The sequence below is a fragment of the Pleurodeles waltl genome, chromosome 5 (assembly GCF_031143425.1).
Source record: "Pleurodeles waltl isolate 20211129_DDA chromosome 5, aPleWal1.hap1.20221129, whole genome shotgun sequence".
Classification (NCBI taxonomy): domain Eukaryota; kingdom Metazoa; phylum Chordata; class Amphibia; order Caudata; family Salamandridae; genus Pleurodeles; species Pleurodeles waltl.
This window is the reverse complement of record NC_090444.1, coordinates 748,485,084-748,508,442: the sequence shown is the minus strand read 5'-3', so window position 1 is coordinate 748,508,442 and position 23,359 is coordinate 748,485,084. Positions and strand designations below refer to the sequence as shown.

The window sequence follows — 23,359 nt, the reverse complement described above, 5'->3', positions numbered from 1 at the left end:
GTGAGAACAGTTTGTTCCCTGCAAGACCGGCAGCTTGACCTAGGTTTAGGTAGTTACAGAAAATTCTCAGAACTGCTGAGGAAGTGCTAAATTCGTATTATAATTCACCGAAGTAATTTTCTCAAGCACAGAGACAGTATGATGGATGAAATTTCACAGGTGAACTCTTGTCTATTTTAGACATTTCTTTAGAAAATCACAGTATATCACCAAACCTTAAATCAAACACCACGTTTCCTAAGTACCACATCAGTAATGAAGGATGGAGATAAAGTATGGTGACTGTTGATAAACCCAAGAGATCAGAATGGTTTTTTGGCCGATCATGATTTCAAGATGAAAGACTGCTTTCATTTAGGTCTGTGTTTTTTGAGTGAGACAAGCTCATAAACCTGGACCTGGAGATGCTTGCCGGCTGCACTTGAAAAATTGCATTTTTGGAGTTAATTTGCCTCTCCTTCGTCATTTCTTTTGTGGTACATATCACTGAAAAGATACTCACAAGTAGTTCTCAGGGTTGTGATGGAGGTGTAAGCCATGCCCAGATGAGGTCACCTGATCACAGATTTGGCTGCTTTCAACGTACTGACGTAAGCATTTGTTTTAAATAGAAAACGTTCCAAGTCAATTTGCAAGCCCAACATGAATCTCAAAATGTCAAACAAATTAGCTTAGCAAAACCCTCTAAATTAGTGTCTAAAGGATACAAAGAAGAAACTGAAACCTCTTAAATGTTCTAGATAATAAATGCGACCCAGGTCCTTAGCCTGCTCTAGAATTTCCTTTAGGCAAGCTCTCCATGTCCGTTCCCTTTCAGCTTCTCTACAATCTCATGAGGAAGGCAAAACATTTTGATATGGGAGCATTCTATCACAAGAGGCAAAATAATTATCAGAGTTTAAAACGGATTTAACCAATCCATTCATCTATTTTTGTTTCTCCTAGTGAGTAACAATAAGAGGAATGGTATGCCATTTGTGTGCACTGTAGCCATAAGACCAGAGGACCAGAAAGAAAGTACAATTAGGATTTGCGGCTGCATCAGAACACCAACTGCCATAGCCATGCAGAAACTGAACAAGAAGGACAGCTGTAATTTTAAAGGGGCAGGACTCATTCCTGGGACCTCATCACCCTCACCAACCCTGGCCACCTAAGAAAATAAGAGCACTGACAACTTTGCCATCCTCCTTTGGCCACCAGGGCAGACAGAGAAGATTTGGGACAGAACCTTCCTATCTGAATTTAAGCTCCAATCAGGTGGTGCAGGGATATGGGTCCACCGCCTGCTCCCAAAACTGCAGTAAAAAGTCTACGCATTTGGCCAGATTGAAAACGTCCTAATAACTGCTAAATTGAGAAGGTAGCTGCTCGTTGCTTTGACATATTGTGCAACCTCAAGGGAATCCTTACGCTACTCCCTGTTTATATGCACAAGTCATTTAGTCCTGGCACTTAATTCTTGCCTGGACTACAGAAGCACTCTTTACTTAGACTTGTACAAATGACTCTCCTGCCAATTGCAAGGCGTTAAAAATGCTGCTGAAAAGGGTAGGTTAAAGATTCCTAGTCATCAACCGATCCCAACCAAGCTGCAGGATTCCCAAAGGTAAAAGGGGGAAGAAAGATACTGTATGGAGGTAATGGGGGATGAAAGAGACTGAATGGAGGTAATGGGAATAGTGCTTGAGGGACATCCGTTGAAGATCTGGAGCTGTTTTGGCCTGTTGGCCTGCTTCCCTTCTCCCTTAGAGGCTTTGGGATATCGTACTGCCCCCAGAGAGTTTGTCATTCCACAACTGGGACTTAGGGTGCACCTTTTCACCTGAAAAAGGTTAATTCAAGCAGTTTATCTTTCAATTTATTGTAGTCACTTTTACTTAAAGTTTCGATGTTTACTGGTGACCTTTGACAGTACAGAAGTGAATGCAAATTATTTCATGTCTCTGTCAAATATACAATTACAAAATATTGGTGGCTCCATTAAAATTAATTTGTGTCCTGTCATCGATATGGTTGAAATAGTTTTTCCTCCTAGCTTAATTAATGGAACACAATTTGTGGTGACATAACACACTTTCCATGATATTGGAGTCTTTCCACTGCAGTCACACATTAGTCATTATTAAAGGTATTTGACCGATTGTCACTGGCACATGATATTAGATTTCTGTGGAGTACTGATGCCCACATGCAGATTTAGGGTTGCAGGGACAGGGATGGAAAAATTAATTGATGCAAGGACATAGGGGGATGTGGGATTTATGAAGGCATTAGAGTGTGACTCTATGGACAAATAGACAGTTGTATCAACTGATGTGTGGGTGCAAAGCTGGATATATGCATGAATGAATACATGCATTGATGGATAGATAAATGCCTTGAAGCAATGCGGGGGGAAGTTGGATAGATCAACACCTGGAAAGGAGGTCGTAGCTGAGCGAATTCCTACAAATTAAAGCACTGAGAAATACTTTGAAGTTGATCTGCGGACATATTAAAAGAAAAATGAAAGCTTAGAAATGAGGAATAGACGGATATTTGCCCAAAACAAGTAAGAGAGTGCATGTCTAAAAGTGAATGGGCATATGAAGGGAAAAAAACTTTGACATGGATAGGTGGAAGGAAGAGTGCCTAGAATGTATGGATGTATGGATATATGGGACTATGGGCACAGAAGGATGAATAAAATATGGCCCGTATCAGCAATGTCTACCCAAGCTAAATTACTTCTCTAATGATCCAAAAACACAAATCAAAACTGAAAATCTCAGGACAACATTTTTTTACAATGTATATTAGGGGGCAGGATTATTAGGTCCTGAGCAGCAACTAACTTCATCCTAGAGGTAACTGAGCCGCGAATAACGGATTGGAAACAAGCTTGCAGCTGAGGCCATCATCAGCACCCAAACACGGAGGGAAGAAAAGTGAAGACAAATCGTGAGAAATTAGGTAGGTGGGGAGAAACGCAGCCAGAGAAACTTGGCAGCAGATGGGCCGAAATCATCATTGCCGAGGTGAATAGAGTAGCATTCAACTGGAAGTGAATCACCGCAATAATCAAAGATAAATAAGAGTATATCAGACTAAGCCTAAGGGGTCACACTCAAATGGTTGCCAAGAATTTGGGAAGGCTCCTGGAAGCTAGGTACTTTATCACCATCTGCACAAAGCTCATGTGAGGCAGTACATGTGTATCGACTCTGGCTGACAGTTACTAATCCTCTCCTCAGTCGCTCATCTGTACTGACACACACTTTGGAAGTTAGGTGCAATTGGAGTCTATTGATGTGCAAGCAATGCAGAGTGAAAAGATTTTAGCTTCCAACATTAGTATTGTTCAGGGTGGTCTGCATTTTGGAAATCGTCACATGAAAAACAACAGTATTAGAAATAATGAAGAAAGACTATGGCCCTCAGTACAAGTCTGGCGGTCAGCATAATGCCACAGTGGAGTTGGCAGGCGCACCGCCGCGGACCCAGCGGGGAAGACCGACATATCACAAGTACTGGAAAGGCACCTGCAGAACACAGCCAAGTCACCGTTTGGCCCACCACAGAGGAAGGGCTGGCGTGCCAAGCAGCAGCCATCTTCAACCTGGCGGTCAGGCAGTATGCCACAACCATATTACAAGGTTGCACACCACCAGGATTTCTGGGGCGGAACCACCGCCACCAAAAGCCTGGCGTAAACGAACAATATAAAAGGGAACACCTACCTTCAGGAACACAGGCATGTTCGTAGGCGCCATGGCATGCAAATTGCAACTCCTCCCAATACTCTACCTGGTCCTGCAACTCCCGGATCAGCGATGGCGACTATGACACCAACCGTAAGTACACCAGCCTAGCACACACTGGATGGAACGACGTTAGTATATACACACATACACACAAGACATGGGAAGCCACGCCCACACACACACGCAAACACCCATACCTACACACATAAACTCACGCATACACGCTAATACCCACAACCACCACACATACATGTGGAAGGGAAGCCGGGACCAATGGTGTGGTGGCATAGATATATTAGAAAAGTGACAATTCTGAATGGATCTATGAATACACAGGCCCAAGGGCCAGTCCAATAGTCCACAGTGCCCAGAGCACACTGGACACAATTTGGCATCCCAACTTGACTCCTGACTGAAAAGTTCAGGCCTCCACAGGGCAGGGGCATCAATGGGGTATGCAGGCACCTCAGGGATGTGGGGGTATTGTCGGGGGGGCACCTTGGGCTTGGATGGGGGTCCTTTAGTCTGGGCTTGGAGGGTGGTCCATAGGGGTGAACTTAGATGGGGGTCATTGGTCTTGCCCTTAGAAGAGAGGGGGGTTTAGCCTGTGGGTAGGGGCGGGGGTGGGAGTGGGGGGAGGGGGGTTGGGCTTGGCCTTGGAAGTGGAGGGAGTGGGGTCGGCCTGGGAAGCGAGAGAGTGGGCTTGGCCTTGGATTTGGCAGCAGGAGCAGTGGACGCGATCGGGCGGAAGTGGCAGGTGGCACATAGGCAGGGACAGTGGTAGACTGGAAGGCGGAAGGCAGGGGCATTGGAAGAGTAGGAGGGTGCTTGGGGGGAACACAGCCTGGGTCAGTGGTGGGGAACAGGGAAAAATCACAAAGGAAATGTTTTTGGGGACAGATGGGAGGTCACGGAAAGGACGTTTGGGAGTGGAGGGAGTGGGTATGGTTGTAAGCTGTGTACATGTAGCTGCCTTGGATGCAGGTGCGTGGGTGGATATGTGTTTGCTGGGGGACTGTTGGGTGGATGAGTCCGGGCGTTTAGATGTACTGGGAGGAAGTGGGGAGAAGATGCAGGGAGATGGCAGGGGGGGGCGTTTGAGTGTATGTTGGGGTGGTGCCTGCAAGTAGGGTGGATGTACTGCATGTGGGGGTGTTGACAGTTGTGGTGTCTGTGCCAGTGGTGTATTGGGTGCATGAATGTGGGTCAGAGGATGTGGTGACGGTGGCAGTGAGGGCACATGTGGCAGGATCAGTGACTGATGTGGTGCTGACTGCAGGTGTGAGTGGTGTGTCGACTGAAGGGGAAGGTGGTGAGGGAGTCGGTGCAGGGTGTGGCTGTTGTCATGTCTGCATGTGTCTGTTGAGTGTGAGCATGGTGGTGGTGGCGTCGGTGGTCCTTATGCCTGTCCTTGTGTACCGTGTCTGTTTATGTGGATGCATATGTGTCAGTAGGTGCGCCTTGGTTGGGTAAGGGAAGTGGGATGTGGGCATGGGAACAGGTAGCTGGAGAGGGGAATGGAAGCAGAAGGGACACTGCCTGCCGTCAAGGAGGAGGCCAGAGCCTGAAACGATCTCTGTAGGCCACATATTGGCAGTTTCATGCGTACTCATGGCAAATAAATACACAGACATGGACTGTGCTCAATTGTCCTTTATTTGGGGTGTACAAGTGTAAGAGGTGATGAGTGGTGTCATGGAGGTGGCGGTCATTAGAGTGTTAAGGCCAGCTGTAGGTAGTCCACGTTCCAGTCTGCTGGCCATGGGTAAACAGAGATATAGGAGTGGACAGTCGACAGGGTGTCACAGTCACACACACGGGAGAATGTTCAAGAGAGGGTCACTTCCTGGCAGTAGCAGTGTCTGGCCATCATGTCGGGCTGCATGTTTACTTGGACGTCCTTGCTTGTGTGGGGGTTCCTCAGCTACAGGGGTCAGGGTGCTGGTGTCCTGCGAGTCCTGTGGCGGGCTTACATGCCACTGGCTGCCACTGACGTGGTGAGTTATGATGGGATGTGGCCAGTGGTAGGGGCCTGCTGGTGGGTGGTGGACTCACGCAGGACAGTGGTCAGGTCCTTGAGCACCCCTACTATGAAGGCCATGGTTGTATTGCCCCCTGCAGCCGCTGGGTCTCCTGCACAGTAGTGAGGATCTGGGCCACTGTGTCCTGGGTGTGCTGGTATACACCCAGGACTTGGTTGAGGCTCTCCTGGGCAGTCAGTTGGTGTGGTTGTCCCGACCCATGGGCTATGGTTCCCCTCCCACTGCCCTGGCCCCCTGTGCCCCTGGCACAGTGTGCCCACTCCCAGTAGCAGCAGGGCCTTCATTGTCTGGGGTGGGTGCCCTTGACTCTGACCCGTGTACTATGGGGCACACCTCTCATTGAAGGGTGTCTGGGGCACAGGTTTGGAGTTCAGGGTCTGGCTGTGGTGTTGTTTCACATGGGTAGGAGCATCCGGTGTGTCCAGGGTGGGTGTGCCGTTGGTGGACTGTCCAGTGGCCCCAGATGGCTCTACCAAGTCGTCCTCATCCAGACACCCAGTGGGGCCTGCATCCTGGGGAGGGCTGTCCGAGCCTGGCATCCTCTACAGGGTGTCAGTGGCAGGGGTACCTGTGGATGGATACCGTAGATCTCAGTTGTGTGACTGTAGTTGTTGTGTTCCTGTTGTGATGCATGCAGTGTCCTTGCTTCCCAGTGATAGCAATGACAGCTGCTGCACTGCAGACATTGATTTGGATTGGATTGTAAGAGCTGTGGCTCTTCACACTGTGGTTGACATCCGTGCATTAGGGATGTGTGAGTAGGGATGGTTGGAGTGGCGTGGTGTGGCATGCAGAGGAGGGATGTGGGGTGTTTGGGACGGGGTCAGTGGGGTGGGTTGCAGTGGGTTGGAGAGTGGTGGGGAGGCATGCTGGGCATGGGTGGTTGGTGCTTGGGGGGTATTGTGGACTTGCCAGGGTCGAGCCGTCTACTGATGCCAGTCAGGCCCTCGGGGTACATGTTGTCCAGGACCCTCTCCTCTTAGAATGTCAACTGTAGGGGAGGAGGTGGGGGTCCACCGCCGGTCTTGTTATTGGCTATCCTCTACCTGGGTGCCATGGAACGGATCTTCCCCCTGAGGTCGTTCCACCTCTTCCTGATGTCCTCCCTTGTGCACGGGTGTGTGCCGACTGCGTTGACCATGTCGACGATCCTCTGCCATAACTCCGTCTTTTTGGCTATGAATGTTTGCTGTACCTGGACTACCATGAGCCGTGGCTTTACTCTGATGATCTCGTCCACCATGACATGCAACTTATTGTTGGTGAACCGTGGGTGCTTCTGGCGTGACATGTTGTGGGGTGGATATGTGGGGTGCGTGTTGGGTGCAGTGCGGGGTGGGTGGTGATGTGGGAGTGTTTAGCTGTGTGTGCTGGTGAGCTGTGGTGTTGATTTGTACAATGTGTGCTGTGTGATATTTGTTTGCTGTGTTTGGGGTGTGCTTCGTCTCAAGTGTGGCTGTGGCTGCTCGTATTTGTCACTAGGGATTGTTGGCGGGGATGTTATATGAAGGCGTGGTCACGTGTGCGTGGCCTGTGTATGGTTATCAGGTGTGGGATATTTGAACTAGCCAATTTGGTTACTTTCCACAGTGTCTTTTTGTTGCGCCGCGGTGCGAACAGCCAACGGTGTCCGCCGTGCATTGCCCACTGTGCTGGAGGTTGCCTCATAATTTGACGGTCGGAATGGTGTTGGCTTGGCGGGGCCAGCAGTTGGTCAGTCACTCTTTCGCCATGGGTTGGCCTGGTGGTGTTGGTTTTGTGTCTGTATTTGAGCAGTTTGGGCTTTGTGACTCGTAATCTGGAAGTCGCTATACCGTCACCACTGCCGGTATGGTGGTGTCATTTTGCACAGCGGTCTTTCCCGAAAACCGTCAAACTCATAATGAAGGCCTACGTCTGTTGCTTAAGTCTTTCTTCCAAGTTAGAAGCTGTTCAAAATACCATACCAGATTGAGACTCACTGACAATACAAGTCTGTGGACATATGGTGAGAAAAATTAACAGGGAACCACAGTGAAAACTACTACCATTATTGTCATCCCTTTTACGCTGCAATGTTAACAGGTCAGTGTCATTTTAATAATTAATCATCTCTAACTGCATAAAGTGTCAAATGAAGACACAAAGACATCAAGCCATGATCTTATTTGTTTTTGTTACAGCATATTTCAAAACGTGTATGTTTGACTTCCACTATATATATTCTCTCATCTGACATATATCAGTATCAAATGAAGCTGGAGCAGGTTGCAAAGTTTAGCGTATCTGACATTTATTTGCTAAATCCAGAAATTATTATTTGAAATTCAAGAATGACACAAAATTTCCCTGGAAAGTTTTAAAACACATACCCCGCCAACTGTCCTTATAGAGCTCATTAGAAAGGTCTGAAAGAAGGCTATAGAAAGTCCTTTGGTTGTTGAGTTGATTGATTGATTGGAGGCCTATTTTTCTATAAAGCGCCTGGATCACTGCACACAATTGGAGACCAAATGCTTTCTTCAATAATTTAATGTTATCATAATTAAACAAGGATCTGAGTATAGTATTTTGATGGGTATACAATACTGTTGGTATTTTTTTTTTGCTTTAAAGTCCCTCAATAAATGCATCACTAAGACCACTCCATACTTCATGTTGAATTATTATGAGAGCTCTAATATACATTGGGGCATTACTCAGAATCAAATCAACTTTGCAGTTTCCACAAAAAAGCAGATGTAGACCTAGCTTCCAAACACTGCGGTATTTGGACTAAATGTAACTTTACCCCATTCAAAAAACAATTAAAAGGTTTCTTTGTTCCTCCAAATGTGAGAGTGTGTTTTGGACATAAATTGCTAGCTTATTCTTTAGACAATACTGAAATCATAAATCAAGCTGGCACTGTAACCCAATTCCAGTTTTGTTTAGTACACTAAATAGTCAGCATAAGACAGTACATAGAGGAACGTCTTTCCCGCCATGTATATGTCTTGTGCTCTGGGTCAGCCTCCTTCAGCCATTGGCTTTTGTGGCTCACGAACCGTCAGACACTGGCCTGAGGCATTGTCATTCATATCTTGGAGCAGACCTGGACTGTTATTATACTGGTGGTTTGTGTTTTAATTCCACCCCACTGGGATGCATGAAAGACTGCAGCATCTATTTTTCAGATGCTTTTATGAGCGCTTCAAAGTGCAGCTTCCCAGAGTGAGTGCAAACTGATTCTAAATGTGAGAGCCATCTTACAGCGGCATTATTCACCTCTTTCTATTGTTTTATCATCCCTTTATTGCTGTCAAGTTTAGAAGCATCACAGCAGCCATGTTTGGATGGTAAAACAATCAAGCAATATGTACAATGGAATTCCAAGATGGGCACCATGCTTAAAATGAATGTGGTGGCTAACCTAAAATAAAACTGCACCTACTCTTTCAATGTTTTACCAACATGGCTGCAACAATTAAAATCACTATGGTGGTCACTTCAGACAAGTAATACAATGGTGCACTAAGAAGAATGATGCCCTTCGATGAACACCACCAGGTTTAGAATTAGAACGGCCGCCATTCTAAGGAAGGTAGATGCAACATTTTTTTTTTACCATTCCAAGATGGTAGTTTAAAATCAGCGTGGCTGCCATTTTGTCTTGTGCTATACGAAGCAACAGTTTGTATAGCCAAAAGGTCTGGCTTTATTATGGTATCACATACAGGCATAGGGATGCACAAATGTACACTTGTGTATGCCTATGTGTGCATGAATTAATAGCACATTCAACCCAGTATTGGCGTTGCAAATGCTTGTTTTCATTGAATTCTCATTTGTGTCTTCACCTATTGCTATTAAGAGGGAAACTTTTGATAACTTCTGTAGCCGTAGCTGATAAACAGAAAAACAAGCTTATCCATGCAAATAATACATTTGTTTTGTAGACACGGCACCCTAACACTTCAAAGGCACCAATTCAGCTTATCCATGCAAATAATACATTTGTTTTGTAGACACAGCACCCTAACACTTCAAAGGCACCAATTCCTTTAACATAATGCAACATAAAGAAAAGTATAAGCCATTTGCTATTGGTGCAATTACTAGACTGCACGTGATGTATCTTCGCAGCTATTGCCATTTACAAAACCCGTAAGTTCATTAGCAGACTTCCCTTTTCAAATGTTCCTTAGAATAAATGGTATGAGAGCACCATGAAAATCAAACCCAAAACTGAATGAAGAAAGTATTTAAAAAGGTACTCACCCTGCTCCCATCAAACAGACAAAGGCGAACATGTCTGCTGAGCACTTGTATGCTCGTTCCTGGTAACGGAATCATTTTGCAACTCCATAACGTTAAAACAAGAGACACACGACTCTGTCTGGATTGAATCTGAAATAAAACGTTTAAAAATAGGTTGAATCTTCGTATTGTTTCCAAAATTAAAATTTCTTTGAAAAGGGATATGGTTAAGGCATTGATATCAGAGAGAATAAAAACCATTGATAATCCAGTCCATGAGGTGTATTTGAACTTCCCACATCAAGCTAAAGCTTGAGATGCCATAAAATACCACTTTTCACAGAATGCCATTATATATAACCAAAGCAGAATGTATTTTATCTTAAAGGCTAGTGGGGCCTCGTCACAGAAGTTGTTTTAGAGGAGGTATAGTAATGCTACTTTTTGTAATCCAAAATGCAGTTCACAGACATCTAGCTGGAGATCTCCTTCACCTCTTCTATCTTTTCTGTACCTAGATTTTCTCATCCGTGACCATCTATGCACACACAGGTATAGGATTTAATTGGAAATGTGGGAGGAACAAGGAGGAATGGTTGACAATTGAGGATAATTACTACAAAAATGTGTAGTGGTAAGGGAAATTGGAGGAGGGGTTTAGGGAGGGACATCCTGATAAAACAACATCCACTTTCATAACAGTAGGACAAATGCAATTCACAACTTATACACTGAAATCAGCTACAGTAGTACTACTGAAATAAACAGGGACAAGTGTCCCCCCAGTCCAACCTTCGAGTACTACAAGCACCAAACATGACCAGCCACTGATACTGCAACAACACTCACACGGAAATCAGTGGAGGCAGGAAACAATAAAACATAGGGAAATATATCAAACAAAATAAATTAAATAACATTTAAAATTACATTTCACTTAAAATGTTTTTAATTTATTATTAAACACGTTTAAACCAATACATTTTAATTGGTATGCTTTAATATATAAAATATTTTAATAAAATATGTTTTAAAAGATACATAATTGTTTTGAACTATAAATGTCACATAATCATCCAAGTGTGTGATCCGTACAACACAAATGATACTTGTTGGAAATGTCTCTCTCTCTAAAGGGTCACCCCAAAAACGTTTGCCTTCCTCCTTCTCCTCCCACATTTGCTGAATATTTTGCTTGTTGGCCTTAGGACTCTGTGATAAACATCTGTTAACCAGTGATAAAGTACTTGTGCTCTCTCCCTAAAACATGATTTGATTGGCATATTTAATTTACATGTAAGTCCCTTGTAAAGTGGTATACCATATATTCAGAGCCAGTCAATTAAATGTTACCAGTGGACCTGTAGCACTTACTGTGCCACCCACTTAAGTAGCACTTTAAAACATGTCCCAAGCCTGCCATTTTGGCTTGAAGGCAGTGTTCCACTGCCATATCAACTTGGCATTTGAAATCCCTTGCCGAGCCTTAGACTTCCAATATATTACATATGTCACCCCTAAGGTAGGCCCCTATGTAGCCCAAAGGGCTGGATGCTGTGTAATTAAAAGGCAGGACATGTACTGTTTCTCAAAACTGAGAAGCCTACCCCTCCCATGGGGTAACATTGGGGATTTCTTATTGAAATTAATAAGTTGTAATTCCTAAAGCAGAGGTGGTAGATACATCATTTTTGGTATCTATGAACATGTAATGGTAAACCCTATTTAATGGCAGAGTTGGAATTATCATTACAAGTTTGAAAATGCCACTTTTAGAAACTTGGCATTTTCCTCCCCCTAGCCCTCTTTGCCTGCAGCCTGTCTTAAGTCACATAACTCGGTGTAACTGACAGTTGAGAATTTGTGAATTCATCCCAGACAGTCACACAAAAGGGGGCTAAGCAGGGCCTGAATGGACCATTAACTGACTTGATAAGGGGGCAGAGCTAAGCACAGCCCTACTTGCAACTGAGTAGGTTGAGCTCTGCCACCACACAATAGGCTTTACAACCCTGTATTGTCAGTGCAGCCAGATAGGAATCAGGGCAAGAAACTCCTGTAACTTCAGAGAACCCTTCTGAAAATGTCTCCCAAGTTTTAGGAACAGGGCACCAGGGTATAAAAATAAGGCTCACAGACCCACTCTTCAGTTCACTACTGGACCTGTGGGAGGACTCTCAGAGGGATGCCTGCTACTGTGACCTGCTGTGCACTCTGCCAGACTGCTGCTGTATCTGGTTGGACTGCCTGAAACTTTCAGAGGCCAGTCCTGCCGTACAGCCCTGCATGCAGGACTTCAGAAGTGACTCCAAGGGCTAGTTTAGCTGCTCTCCTATTCTGAGCCATAGGGACATAACAGGTTCCCACCATCTTAAAACCTGTACCTGGAACCAGCTTGAGTGAGTCTTGAACCCCCAGGAGATCTCTATCCACTCCTAGAACCTCAGTTGTGGTGCTAAATGTGCCCAGGAGGCCTTTTTTCCAAAATTAAGGACCTGCTATTTTGAATCTTAAACTTTAAAAAATGGTTCTACTAATTGGACGTTGATGGTTTTGGTGTCATATATATTATTACAATGTACTCTATTTGTCTAAATTGGTTTGAGATTTTTATTGTATTGCTCTTCCTGTACTGCATAAATATGTAATACATTGCCTCTAAGTTTAGGCCAACTGCTTTTTGTGCCCACCTCCCCGGGTTAAGCACTGGTTAAATTATTGACTTTCTGTGGTTCACCCTGCAAGCGACTGTAGCTGTTGCTTGACCAGGGCTCATACCCCACTCAACAAACAACCCAATTTCTCACATTGGTGTTCATTGGTGTGGATGAGGACTTGTGAGAACCTTGAGCTGTAGGATGCCCAGGATGGGGGCAGGGAGTAGTGTTTCTACCAAGGGCATGTTGCAGATAGAGTTGGCTATCAACGCCATTGAAAGCTACAGCATAGCTAAGTTGAAGAAGTTGTGCAGGGAGAGATGACTGAAAATCCCTAAGGGTTATCTAGAGTTGGAGTATCAGATAGCCCTTAGAGCCTGGGAGGAGGTTGGCAGAATGCAAGCTGCATCACAGGAAGAGTTGAGGGGGACTACTTTGCCACCCTGGAGAACACAGAGCCCTGGTAACATCTGACTGTAGAATCAGAGCAGCAAGAGGGCAATGGCCCTAAAAAAGGAGGATACAAAATGGCTTGGCAAAGGCTCCAGAGAAGAGGATGGAGCCCACAGAGAGGGAGACCCCTGCTGGATCTTATGCAGGAAGCAGTGCCTCCCCCCAAGCCCAATTTCCTGAAGAGTTAAATGACAGACCGGCTTAGAGGGACTTGATGCTGCATCTGGCCCAGCTGGCTGCAGAGGAGAGAAAAGCTGAGGTCGAGCGAGCCTTGGAAGAAAAATGGATATTGCTGGCTCATGAACTGAGTCTCAAGGAGATGGACATTAAAGCCAAGTAAGTGGAGTCCTGTAGAAATGGTGTCAGCGAATAAGCAGTGTCCAATGGAGAGGTGAGAGACTACATTTCCAAGGACGTGGTGTTTGACTTCGAGGTGGCGGGTGACATAGGCAGGTGGTTTGAGGCATATGAGGTAGCTCTAGAGGTACAAAGAATCCTAGAGGAGCACTGAGGAGCTAACCTGTGGAGGCATATTCCTGGTGATGGCACAATGCCCTACTTGCCCCAAAGAAGGGGAACAGGCTGAGGTATTCCACCATGAAAGAGACCCTTATCAAGAAATATGGATTCAACCAAGAAGAGTACAAGTTGAGGTTCATGGGAAGTCAGAAATGTCTCACCAGTCCTGAGGGGATTTTGTGGACTATTTTTCCAAGGCACTGGATGGTTGGGTAAAGAGCAGCAAGGTAAACACTTTTGAGAGGCTGTGCAATTTGATTGCCAGGAGCACCAGAGAGTCCACATCAAGGAGGCTGCACTTTAGTGAGGCTCTGCCAGCCAGGGCTATCAATCCGCCACCGCCGTACTGTTTCGGAGTGCCAGGCCTGATCCCCTGCTGCACCTCTAGTGCTGGCAGGGCCTAGTGTGCGGCCTGAGCGGACACTGAGGATGTAGCCGGCTTTGTGACCCATAAGAAGACTGATACGCTTTGACTGCATTGCATGTCTGAGCCTGGGGAACCTACACATCTTGATTGGCTGGTGGTGAGAGGCAGAAAAACACCTGAAGTCATTGCAGAGTACTGGGATTGGGATTAAGTAGTAAAAGTTATTTGGGACTGCACCTGGAAAGAGGAAAGACCCCTATAACCAGTTGGTCCTCATCTACTGCCCTCGCCACCATCTTCAGTTAGGGAGGGATGTGGCCTCTAAAGGCCCTCAGAGGGAGTTACCAAATTGGACCTGACCTGACCCTTCAGTGGTTCTGTCACTATGGCCTATTGTATGTTGTTAGTCATTACCTGTTTTTTGTATGGGTTAAGGGATCGTCTCAGCATATTTAGGATGCTAAAGTGGGTGGGGGGGATGTTTGTTGTTCTCCTGTTGTGCCATCATACAACTGCCCAGACAGGATATCTACATAGCCACAGTAATATAGCTAAATTTGATCAGCTTGCAAATACTGGATTGTCTAATGGGCTGAAACACAAACAATGAATCCACAACACACATTACAAGCGGTGCAGGTGGCACTCCTACAGGAGACTCATCTCACTATACACACAGAGTACACGATCGCCACTACATGGGCTGGTCTCCAGGTGGCCTCATCATACTCAACGTATTCACATGGGGTTATGATCTTGGTTAAAAAAAAAAAAGGGAGTTCCATTCCACCTGTCACTAAAACTAAACTGTGGTTAAAAGTATCAGGTCTCAAATAAGCACCTATAACCATAGGTACTGTGAGCCTGCTGAATTTTTCAAAGTCAATCCACAATTTGTAATACAATGTCGACGTTTCGACCCCAATCAAAGAAATTAATTCAGGTGCGTCATCATCAGGACAGAATATTGAAATAGGAAGCACCGGGAATACAAGACACATCCTAGTCGTGTTAACAATTAAACTATACCAATTTGCCTTCCATCTCATGTAACCCTGGTGTTTTGTTAATAATACTACTTTTTTACTTTGCCATCTAGAGAAAATTTTTATATATATATATATATATATATATATATATATATATAAAATTAATTGTCTTATTGTTGTTTCCAAGGTCGAGGCTTCTGTATAGGGTTTGAAAATAAACCGGAAGATTGCTTTATAGTTACCTAATGGCTTCAGGAAGGTCTTAGATCGTTCCATGAAAATGAGCCAAGTGTTTAAAGTCCTTTTTAGGGTCGAGCCTGCGTCGCATGCGCAACGCTTCAGGAATTAGAAAAGGGCTCTGAATCCCGTTGACGTCACGTCAGTTGTCTTTCATTGGTTTGTGGGCTTGCTCTCTTTCATTAGTGGAAGGCACGCATACGTCATGCCTTTTCCGGTGGTTAGCCCTCCTCAAGCGCAGCGACCAAGTACTACAAACATGCGAGGCTCGCTGTTTCCTGTCAGGTTTGTGGACTACTTTTTATCTTTTGTTTGTAGCGCGATCTTGCTTGTTTTTGTTGTTGTTGTACAATAACATGACCACGCCTGACTAAAAGTTTTCCTCAAATATGAATAAAATATTTTTTACGCTTTTTCGTATCGGGACTAAAAAGAAGGGATACTATAACTTACAAGTTGTAGTGTGTGTGTTTGGTTAGCAGCAGTGATGTAATAAGGAAAGAGGCAATGTCAATGTGTGTCATAACCCGTTTAGTCGCCAGGGAGCAAGAATGGTTTACTGAGCCTCAACCATAAGGGAAGAGGGTTTTTTCACCACTAATGTCCCAGGCCCTGATCAATTCATGACTCTGAAAACAATGTCAATGATAACTGCTCCTGATGTTAGGAGTAGTTCCATTTTGTCCCACTGTTGTTGAGCATTCCTAAAATCCTGTGTAACATAGGCGTTCATGTTTTTCGGGAGTCCCCACTGAAGAAGGCGCATTCGGTCCAAAATGCATCGAGGCAAAAAATGGTGCTTACCTTATAATTTGGAGAGAAACCTCTGTTCAATGATGAGCATTTTTACATAGTGATTGTTTGGTGCGAATCTTGCAGTTCTGCGCCAGAAAAGTTGTAAATTAAGTCGTGTTTACTATTCAAATCAGATTGATGAATTGAAACACTAACAATGTTATAATACATTTATAAACTGAGAACACGTGATTTTTCTAAATTTAATGTAGCCTGTGGGCATCAGGCTTTGGGAGGGAAAATGTGCACCGTGGAACTGCTTCTACCATCAGGAGAAGCTATAAATGTCATGATTTGTGTGTAAACGGGTGGAACATGCTCCTTAGTAGCACTTAATTGAACAGGGCAATAATCCATTGAAATTGTAAGACATTGGAATGCGCAGTTGAGGGTATATATAACTGAACACAATGTGCCATGTAAACTCTTTTAGCATTTGACTCGCAGGGCAAGCAGTCTAAGGCTTCTCAGGGATCGAGTACGGAGCATCTCAGAACTTACAAAATGTATGCAACAAAATAAAAGCTGAGGAGCCCGGTGACATTCGTTCGAGAAAAATAGAATTACTTTTTTCACTAAACAAAACATAATACCACAAAAAGTAAGGGCAGTCAGGCACAGATTTCTAATAGGGCTGCTACGAGATTATAATCACGCTGAATACAGCTAGTCAAGAATATGGCAAAGGTGCGAGATCAATATGGCATAGGCAAGCAGCTTTCATGCTAATGTAGGGCATTTCAATCGTGTCCTACTAGTAAAACATTTTATCAGAGGTTCAATGTGTGTAGTAGAAAAATCCCATTCAGTTTAACAGTAGAGGCACAAGCAATGTTCGAGTTAACTTTGTTGGTTTACCTGAAGTATCAGACGCTCTGGATTCTTTTGTGATAGGCCCCTAGAGAACAGCAGCTTGAGCAGTCCTGCTCATGGTTCACAGCAGCGGTGTGGGTAGGAGGTCCACCGTCTTTTTCCAGTGTTGGTCAATTAATACAATGCCTGTGGCAAAATAGCAGCACACGCCCAAGTGGAGTCATTCTTTCAGTCGTAATCCATCCCTAAACCCATCTTGAGACAGCCATGTCACAAAAAGATGTAGAATGGCATGAGGCCCTAGAGGACACAGGGCACAAGGAAACACCGCCAAGTGGTGCATGAGACACTACCACAAAAAGTGAGCTGCAGGGGAAGCAGATGGTGAGGGTAAGAGAAACGTATTTGCTACTACATAAAACGTCCATTGCTGATTTAATGCAGTCATGATTGTAGGGTTCAGGCCCACTCTAGCTGCTGATTTTGCAGTCATTTGAATCCGTTTGAGTTTCTTTGGAGATGCTGTGCATCCTCGTGTAAACAATAACTTGTGAAATATTTTCAATTTTTTACTCCTCATCAATTGAAAAAGAATGAGCCTCAGGACCAAGGCCCCCAGAACATAGGGTGGTAGCATACCAGCAGATGGTAAATCAAGTTGCTACACCGGAAAATGCTAACACTCATTATTGATAAATTCGCAGTACTCAGTACAGTGCATTTCTGGGTGGACTCAATTGCTGGAGAAATTAGACTTGTTTTCATCAGTCAAAGCGTACTTCATATATAGTGACTTCATTTACATTGGTATGTCCCCTATGCAAAGGAAGATCGACTTCTTGCACTGAACAGAAGTATGATTTCCTTAGCTACATTTCCAGTACCTTAGAGGGTAAACCACCAAAAATAACCCCAGCTTTCTGCAGGTCTTAGTCCGGATGTAGCTGTGGAGAGCAATAGGGAGAACTCTTGTGACACCCCCTTCTCCTACAAAGGGCAGGTGTTGGGTACCCAGCCTCTTCATTAAGAATGAGTCATAAAAGCTAATCCGTTGGTGGTGGGCAGCACTCTTCATTAAATATATACTGTAACTTGAACTAACGACCAGAAATGGTCAGGTGGTAGCTTCAATATTCTACTCTATCCTTTTTATGGTCAAGCGCACAAGCACTCCGTTCCTGTTATAATCTCTCTTTGGGCTTTTAACCATGCCCATGCCATGCCTGTTATTTTCATTGGTTCGTGGGCTTGCCCTATAAAATCCACATGATTTCATTAGTGAAAGGCATGCATACGTCATACCTTTTCCGGTGTTTAACGCTCCTCGAGCGCACTGGCCATATACTGAAAACATACGAGGCTCCATGTTTTCAGCCCAGTTTCTGCACTACTTTATCTTTTTATTTTCCACACAGTGCCATTGTGCTGGGTTTTACATAGTACAATCGCGCTCGTTTTTTTGGTTTTCAGTTTCAGCGAAATCCCGCTGGGTTTTACACCACGTGATTGCACTTTTTTTTTTGTTCTTTCAATTTATGTGGCAAGAAAAGTCCGAATAGGAGTTTCCAACGCTAATAGCTCTAACTTGAGCAAATGAGAGACCCGTTGCCTTGCAACTGCTTGTTAAAACTTGTTGGTGTGGTCCTATGTTAAAGTTAAGGATCTGCAGCCCTGATTTAATCAGGTTAAATGCTCTAGTTCTGGGAAGAAAGTAGACAAAATATAATGAATTCAGATAAATAAGTCTCTGCCAGCTAAAAATTGCGGCAATCCTGTTGATTCGATCTACTTACTTGGCTGTGCACGAGGATAGCCTCTGCTGCCATCTAGTGGCCAACAAATAGATTATTCCTCTATTAAGTAAGGAAAGTCTAGTGTTATAATGGCTATTCTTTTGCTAGTCTACGAAAAAAAAAATACAAATTCTATTAATTGGGCCAAAAAGACAGTGGAGGCAAAACTAAAATTATGTAGTGACAGAACATAACCCTCTATGTAAATCCCGGTTATGATTCTATACTGAACCATTTTCATGAATGCACCTTAAGGTCTTGTTTGTATTAATTACAGACTGTAATTTCATCCAAGCTTAAGATGATTGTGACAGCTAATAGTTACCCTAAGGCCAGGTAAATTGTTAAAGATATTTTTGGCTTGAAAACTCTTATGAAAAGTCCAATCATGTGGTAGACGTGGACATATACTTAGTTCACAGTATATGTGGGTATTGCTATCAAATGATGCTAAATAAACAGAGCTCTTGAATTGGCAGAGCGGTCCTGACTGAAATATTGTATTCCTAGTTCCCATCACTGTGTGTGTATGATTCGGCAGATGCATGCTGTTGCGGCGCTGCGCTTAAGGCAGCGGCCCTTGATCATATCATTATACACTGATGATATGGTTTTATATTTCAGAGAACCCACTATAAATCTAGACCCACTTATACTTGAATACATACAATTTGAATGGTGTTCTGGCCTTAGTATTAATTGGGAGAAATCAATAGTTTTTCCCTTAACACCTGATACCACGCCACATTCGCTGGAGCACCTTCTCAAATGGTGCAAAGAACCTGTCAAATATTTGGGGGTATGCATTCATAGAGCCTCAGTAATAGTCATACAATGGAACTATGGCAGGGCTGTTTCTAGATTGGAGGAATAAGTGGGTCAATGGATTCAGCTCCCACTGTCTATTGCAGATAGGGTGGCGCTTACTAAACTGATTGTGTTGCCTAAATTTTGATACCTGTTTGTTAATGTCCCTATACTTTTTACACAGGTTTTTAAGGCAGCTACGATCTCCTCATTAGGTATGGGTGGGCAAACAGTCAAGAATCGTCTGGGACACTCTTGCCTTACCATACAACCAGGGAGGATTTGGAACCCCTTATCTCCATTTGTATTATCTATGTGCCCAATCTCACTTTGTGCATTATTGGTACTTCCCGCCGTGATATGCCGCACAGGTGGCTGTAGAGAGTGATAATGGTTTCCCCAGCCCACTGACAACTAGGGTACTAAGCCCCTCGTGACTACGTCCAGTAACGTGATTAATACGGTACAGTGTACCATACATGTATGGAGGATGCTAGCAAGGCGGGAAATGGCGGAGCCATTCTATGTGCCCGGGGTGCATTTGTTGGACCACCCTGGGCTCTCGGTGACGCAGGAGAAGGGGGCTTCGGCCGTGCTGAGGGGGCTGGCCTGAACAAGATGGGGGAAATATACCCAGAGGGGTCCTCTGTATCAGTAGCGGACCTCCAGCAACAAGGGGACGCGTCCCCTTTGCTGCTCTTTCTGGGCTATAGGTTACGGGTGGTGCTAGGACAGTTGTATCCCCGGTTTCCTGAGAAGCCGGTGGCTCTGGGTGCTCTGCAGGTGTTGCTCACCAGTGATACTCACAAACGTCTGATTACACGATTATATAACGCATCTCAATGTGACCCGTCATGAACTGATGCCCTTGACAGGTGTAATGCTGTGCTCGAAGTGCCTCTTAGTGTAGAAGATTGGGGGTTCTGCTGTGCGTTAACCGGCATGCTTACGTCAAATGGTAATCTTAGAATTATCCATTTACAATATCTGTGTCAAACGTATTATACACCAGTGCAATTGTGTAGATTTGGCCTTTATAAGAAGCAAAATGTGTTAGGTAGAGTGCACCTTCTGCAGATTTTATACACTTCGCATAGTACTGCCCTATGGTATGTCAATATTGGGAAATTAGCATGGTACTGCCCTATAGTATGTCAAATGCTAACAGGGATTCTATCGGAGAGGGTGGAGAGAGTCCCAAAGATGTGTCTGCTGGGGTTGATGAAACCGCTGCAACCGGTAAATCGTAGGCTGGCTGCCATCACACTGTTGCTGGCCAAAAGAAGAGTCTCATTGTGCTGGGGGGAAAAAGGCGTTGCCTCAACAACAGCATTGGCTACAGGATGTGGTGTTCTGCTGTGATCAGTTAGAATCTTATGCAGAGGAACTTACATTGGCCTCGGCTGAGGGACATTTGGTCTCCCTTTAATGTTTATTTGCTTGCAACGACAGATGAATCCTAAAATGCAGGTATTACTGATATGATTGCAGTGGATTGGTTTACTAATGTGTCGTGTATGCCTAAGCTTTTTGTATTGTGGACGACATATTTACTGTTGTACTCATTGGTGAAAGATTGCATTGTTATTTGTATTGAATTGCTAAAATTGAATAAAAAAAATAACTAAAAAAATATTTTTGATTGCTAGAGAGCACTGTTCAGTCACTGTTTTCCAGAGCTATGCCAACACCTGGTTGACGGCAAGCTCACGGACACCAGGGGGCTTGCAAAGGAGGCAGACCTCTGGGAATGTACCAGAGTGTCTGGTAAGGCCAGTGGGAGTGATCTACAGGATGGCGGCTCAGGTTTCCCTCATCAGAGTTAGGGAGAGTTATGCAGTGATTCAGACAGGCCCCAGTGTAGTGTGAGGGGAAAGGGGACTCATGTCCATTTCAATGGTAGGAGGACAGGCCATGGTGGGTGGAGACCCAGGATGCCCCATTCCAGCCCGAGGGCTTGGGCTAATCCCAGAGGGAGGGCAAGCAAGGGCACCTGGTCTGTACCAAGGGACCATCCATGGAAGCTCCAAAGTATCATGAGAACTGTGTGTGAAGTCCACCACAGGCACCTTTGCCAGTTCATTTTTCTGGGGGTACCACTCCACAGCAGAGGGTACAGAGGGCCAGAGGAAGGAGCAGGGGAAGGAAGGACTCACCCCTGACTCTTGTTCAGTCTCTGGGTACAGACCCTGGGCTGAAGGACCAGTTTCAGGATACCACCCCTGAACTGGTGGGAGGGAGAGTGGAAAAAGAGTGCCTAATACCTGGGGTGATTGCCCCCCAACCCACTCTGAGAAACCTCAGCGGTCAGGGACCCCTGGGAGGCCTAGGCCTGGCTTTTGACACCGACAGCTGTCAGTGGACTTTGTTGGTTGTTACCCTTATGGGCAGAGTTTTCCATTGGTTAGGGACAGAAGTCTGACCCAAAGGGTGGAATGTGCCACATCACTCTGTTGGCCATGGTGGTACTGTCTGCCTATTGGGATGCACCTGTGAGCGAGCTGGGATTAAGTGCTGCACAGATGTGCTGCACAGATGGGGTCCACAGATGAGTAGCAGGATTCCCCATGTGTCAGTTCAGTGGCTTTGGAGAGTGTGGGCATTGGGGTCCAACTGAATTCTGTAGAACTGGCAAGTGTCCCTGCAGTAGAGGGCCATTTTCCATGTTCTATTGCCTAAGCAGGGAAATGCATCAAGGAATTGATGAGTCTACCCTGGCTTTAGGCTGGAAGTGGGGTCATGTTGGAAATGGCCCTCTCTACAGGATTGCCCCCAAACCTTCTGCCTTCCTTCTCCTACATTTTGCTGGATTTTTTGCTTGTTGGGCTTAAGATTCTGCACACTTTACCACTGCTAACCAGTGCTAAAGTGCTTGTGCTCGCCACCTAAAACATGATTTGATTGGCATATACCGGATTGGCATATTTAATTTACATGTAAGTCCCTTGTAAAGTGGTATACCATTATACCCATGGCCTGTAAATTAAGTGCTGCAGTGGGCCTGCAACACTTATTGTGCCACACACTTTCGTAACACTTTTAAAACATGTCCCAGGCCTGCCATTACAGCCTGAAAGCAGAGCCCCCCCTGCCATGTCGACTTGCCGTTTAAATCCCCATGCCAAGAATTAAACTCCCCTTTTATACCATGTATGTCGCCACTAAGGTAGGCCCTAGCTAATCCATAGGACATGGTGTTGTGTAATTAAAACGTAGGACATGTACTTTTTAGTTTTACATGTCCTAGTAGAGAAAAATTTCCAAATTAATTTTCTCGCTACTGAGAGGCCTACACCTCCCACAGGGTAACTACCAGGAAAACTATTGCCAGTGTTGTTAAGTTCTTCCCTCAGGAAAAATGATTCCCCTTTACCTTGTACCCAGGTTGGTTGCAGTGGTGGCCTCACTCCCGGTGGTTCTTGCTGAGGCTGTTCTTATAACTAGCTTCTTCAGGTTTAACTGCCACTCAAGATGGTGGCTCCAATCCTTGTGTGGTCAGCGCTCTAGTGCTTCTACCTTAGTCTTGTGCTGAAGCTTCCCTCCAGCTGTTTCTCTCTGGGAGCCCTGCACTTCAACTTTTATCCTGAGGAGAATAAGCAGTGTTCCTGAGGCGCTTTGTTTCAAAGAGAATTCTTCCAGTTGTGAGTAATAAATTATTTTTGTTGTTACAGTGTGCACACACCAGCTACTTTTTCCCTTTTGAAGAAGCTGTTTTTTTTTCCTTCTTCCAACAACTGGCTATCAGCTTTCTGAGATTAATTCGTTTTGGGTTAACAGAACTTCAAGCAACTGCAGTAAGGAATCCTTTTGTATGATTTCCAAACTTGCAAATATATATATATGTACATATATATTCAAGAACTCTTTTCTTTGCAGACTTGTCAGTCTTAGAGATAAACCTCAGTGCTAAGACTAATTCCTAG

The 23,359-nt window shown here is 44.8% G+C and overlaps 1 protein-coding gene across 2 annotated transcripts in view; it reads right to left on the bottom strand.

Annotated features, from left to right (window-relative positions):
* NPHP1 (nephrocystin 1) overlaps positions 1-23,359 on the bottom strand; it is a 523,503-nt gene that overhangs the window by 250,422 nt on the left and 249,722 nt on the right. For both annotated transcript variants that reach the window (XM_069234711.1, XM_069234712.1), the window contains exon 11: positions 10,028-10,156. In XM_069234711.1, coding sequence (XP_069090812.1) covers positions 10,028-10,156 — 129 coding nt within the window. The remainder of the gene's footprint in view (positions 1-10,027; positions 10,157-23,359) is intronic.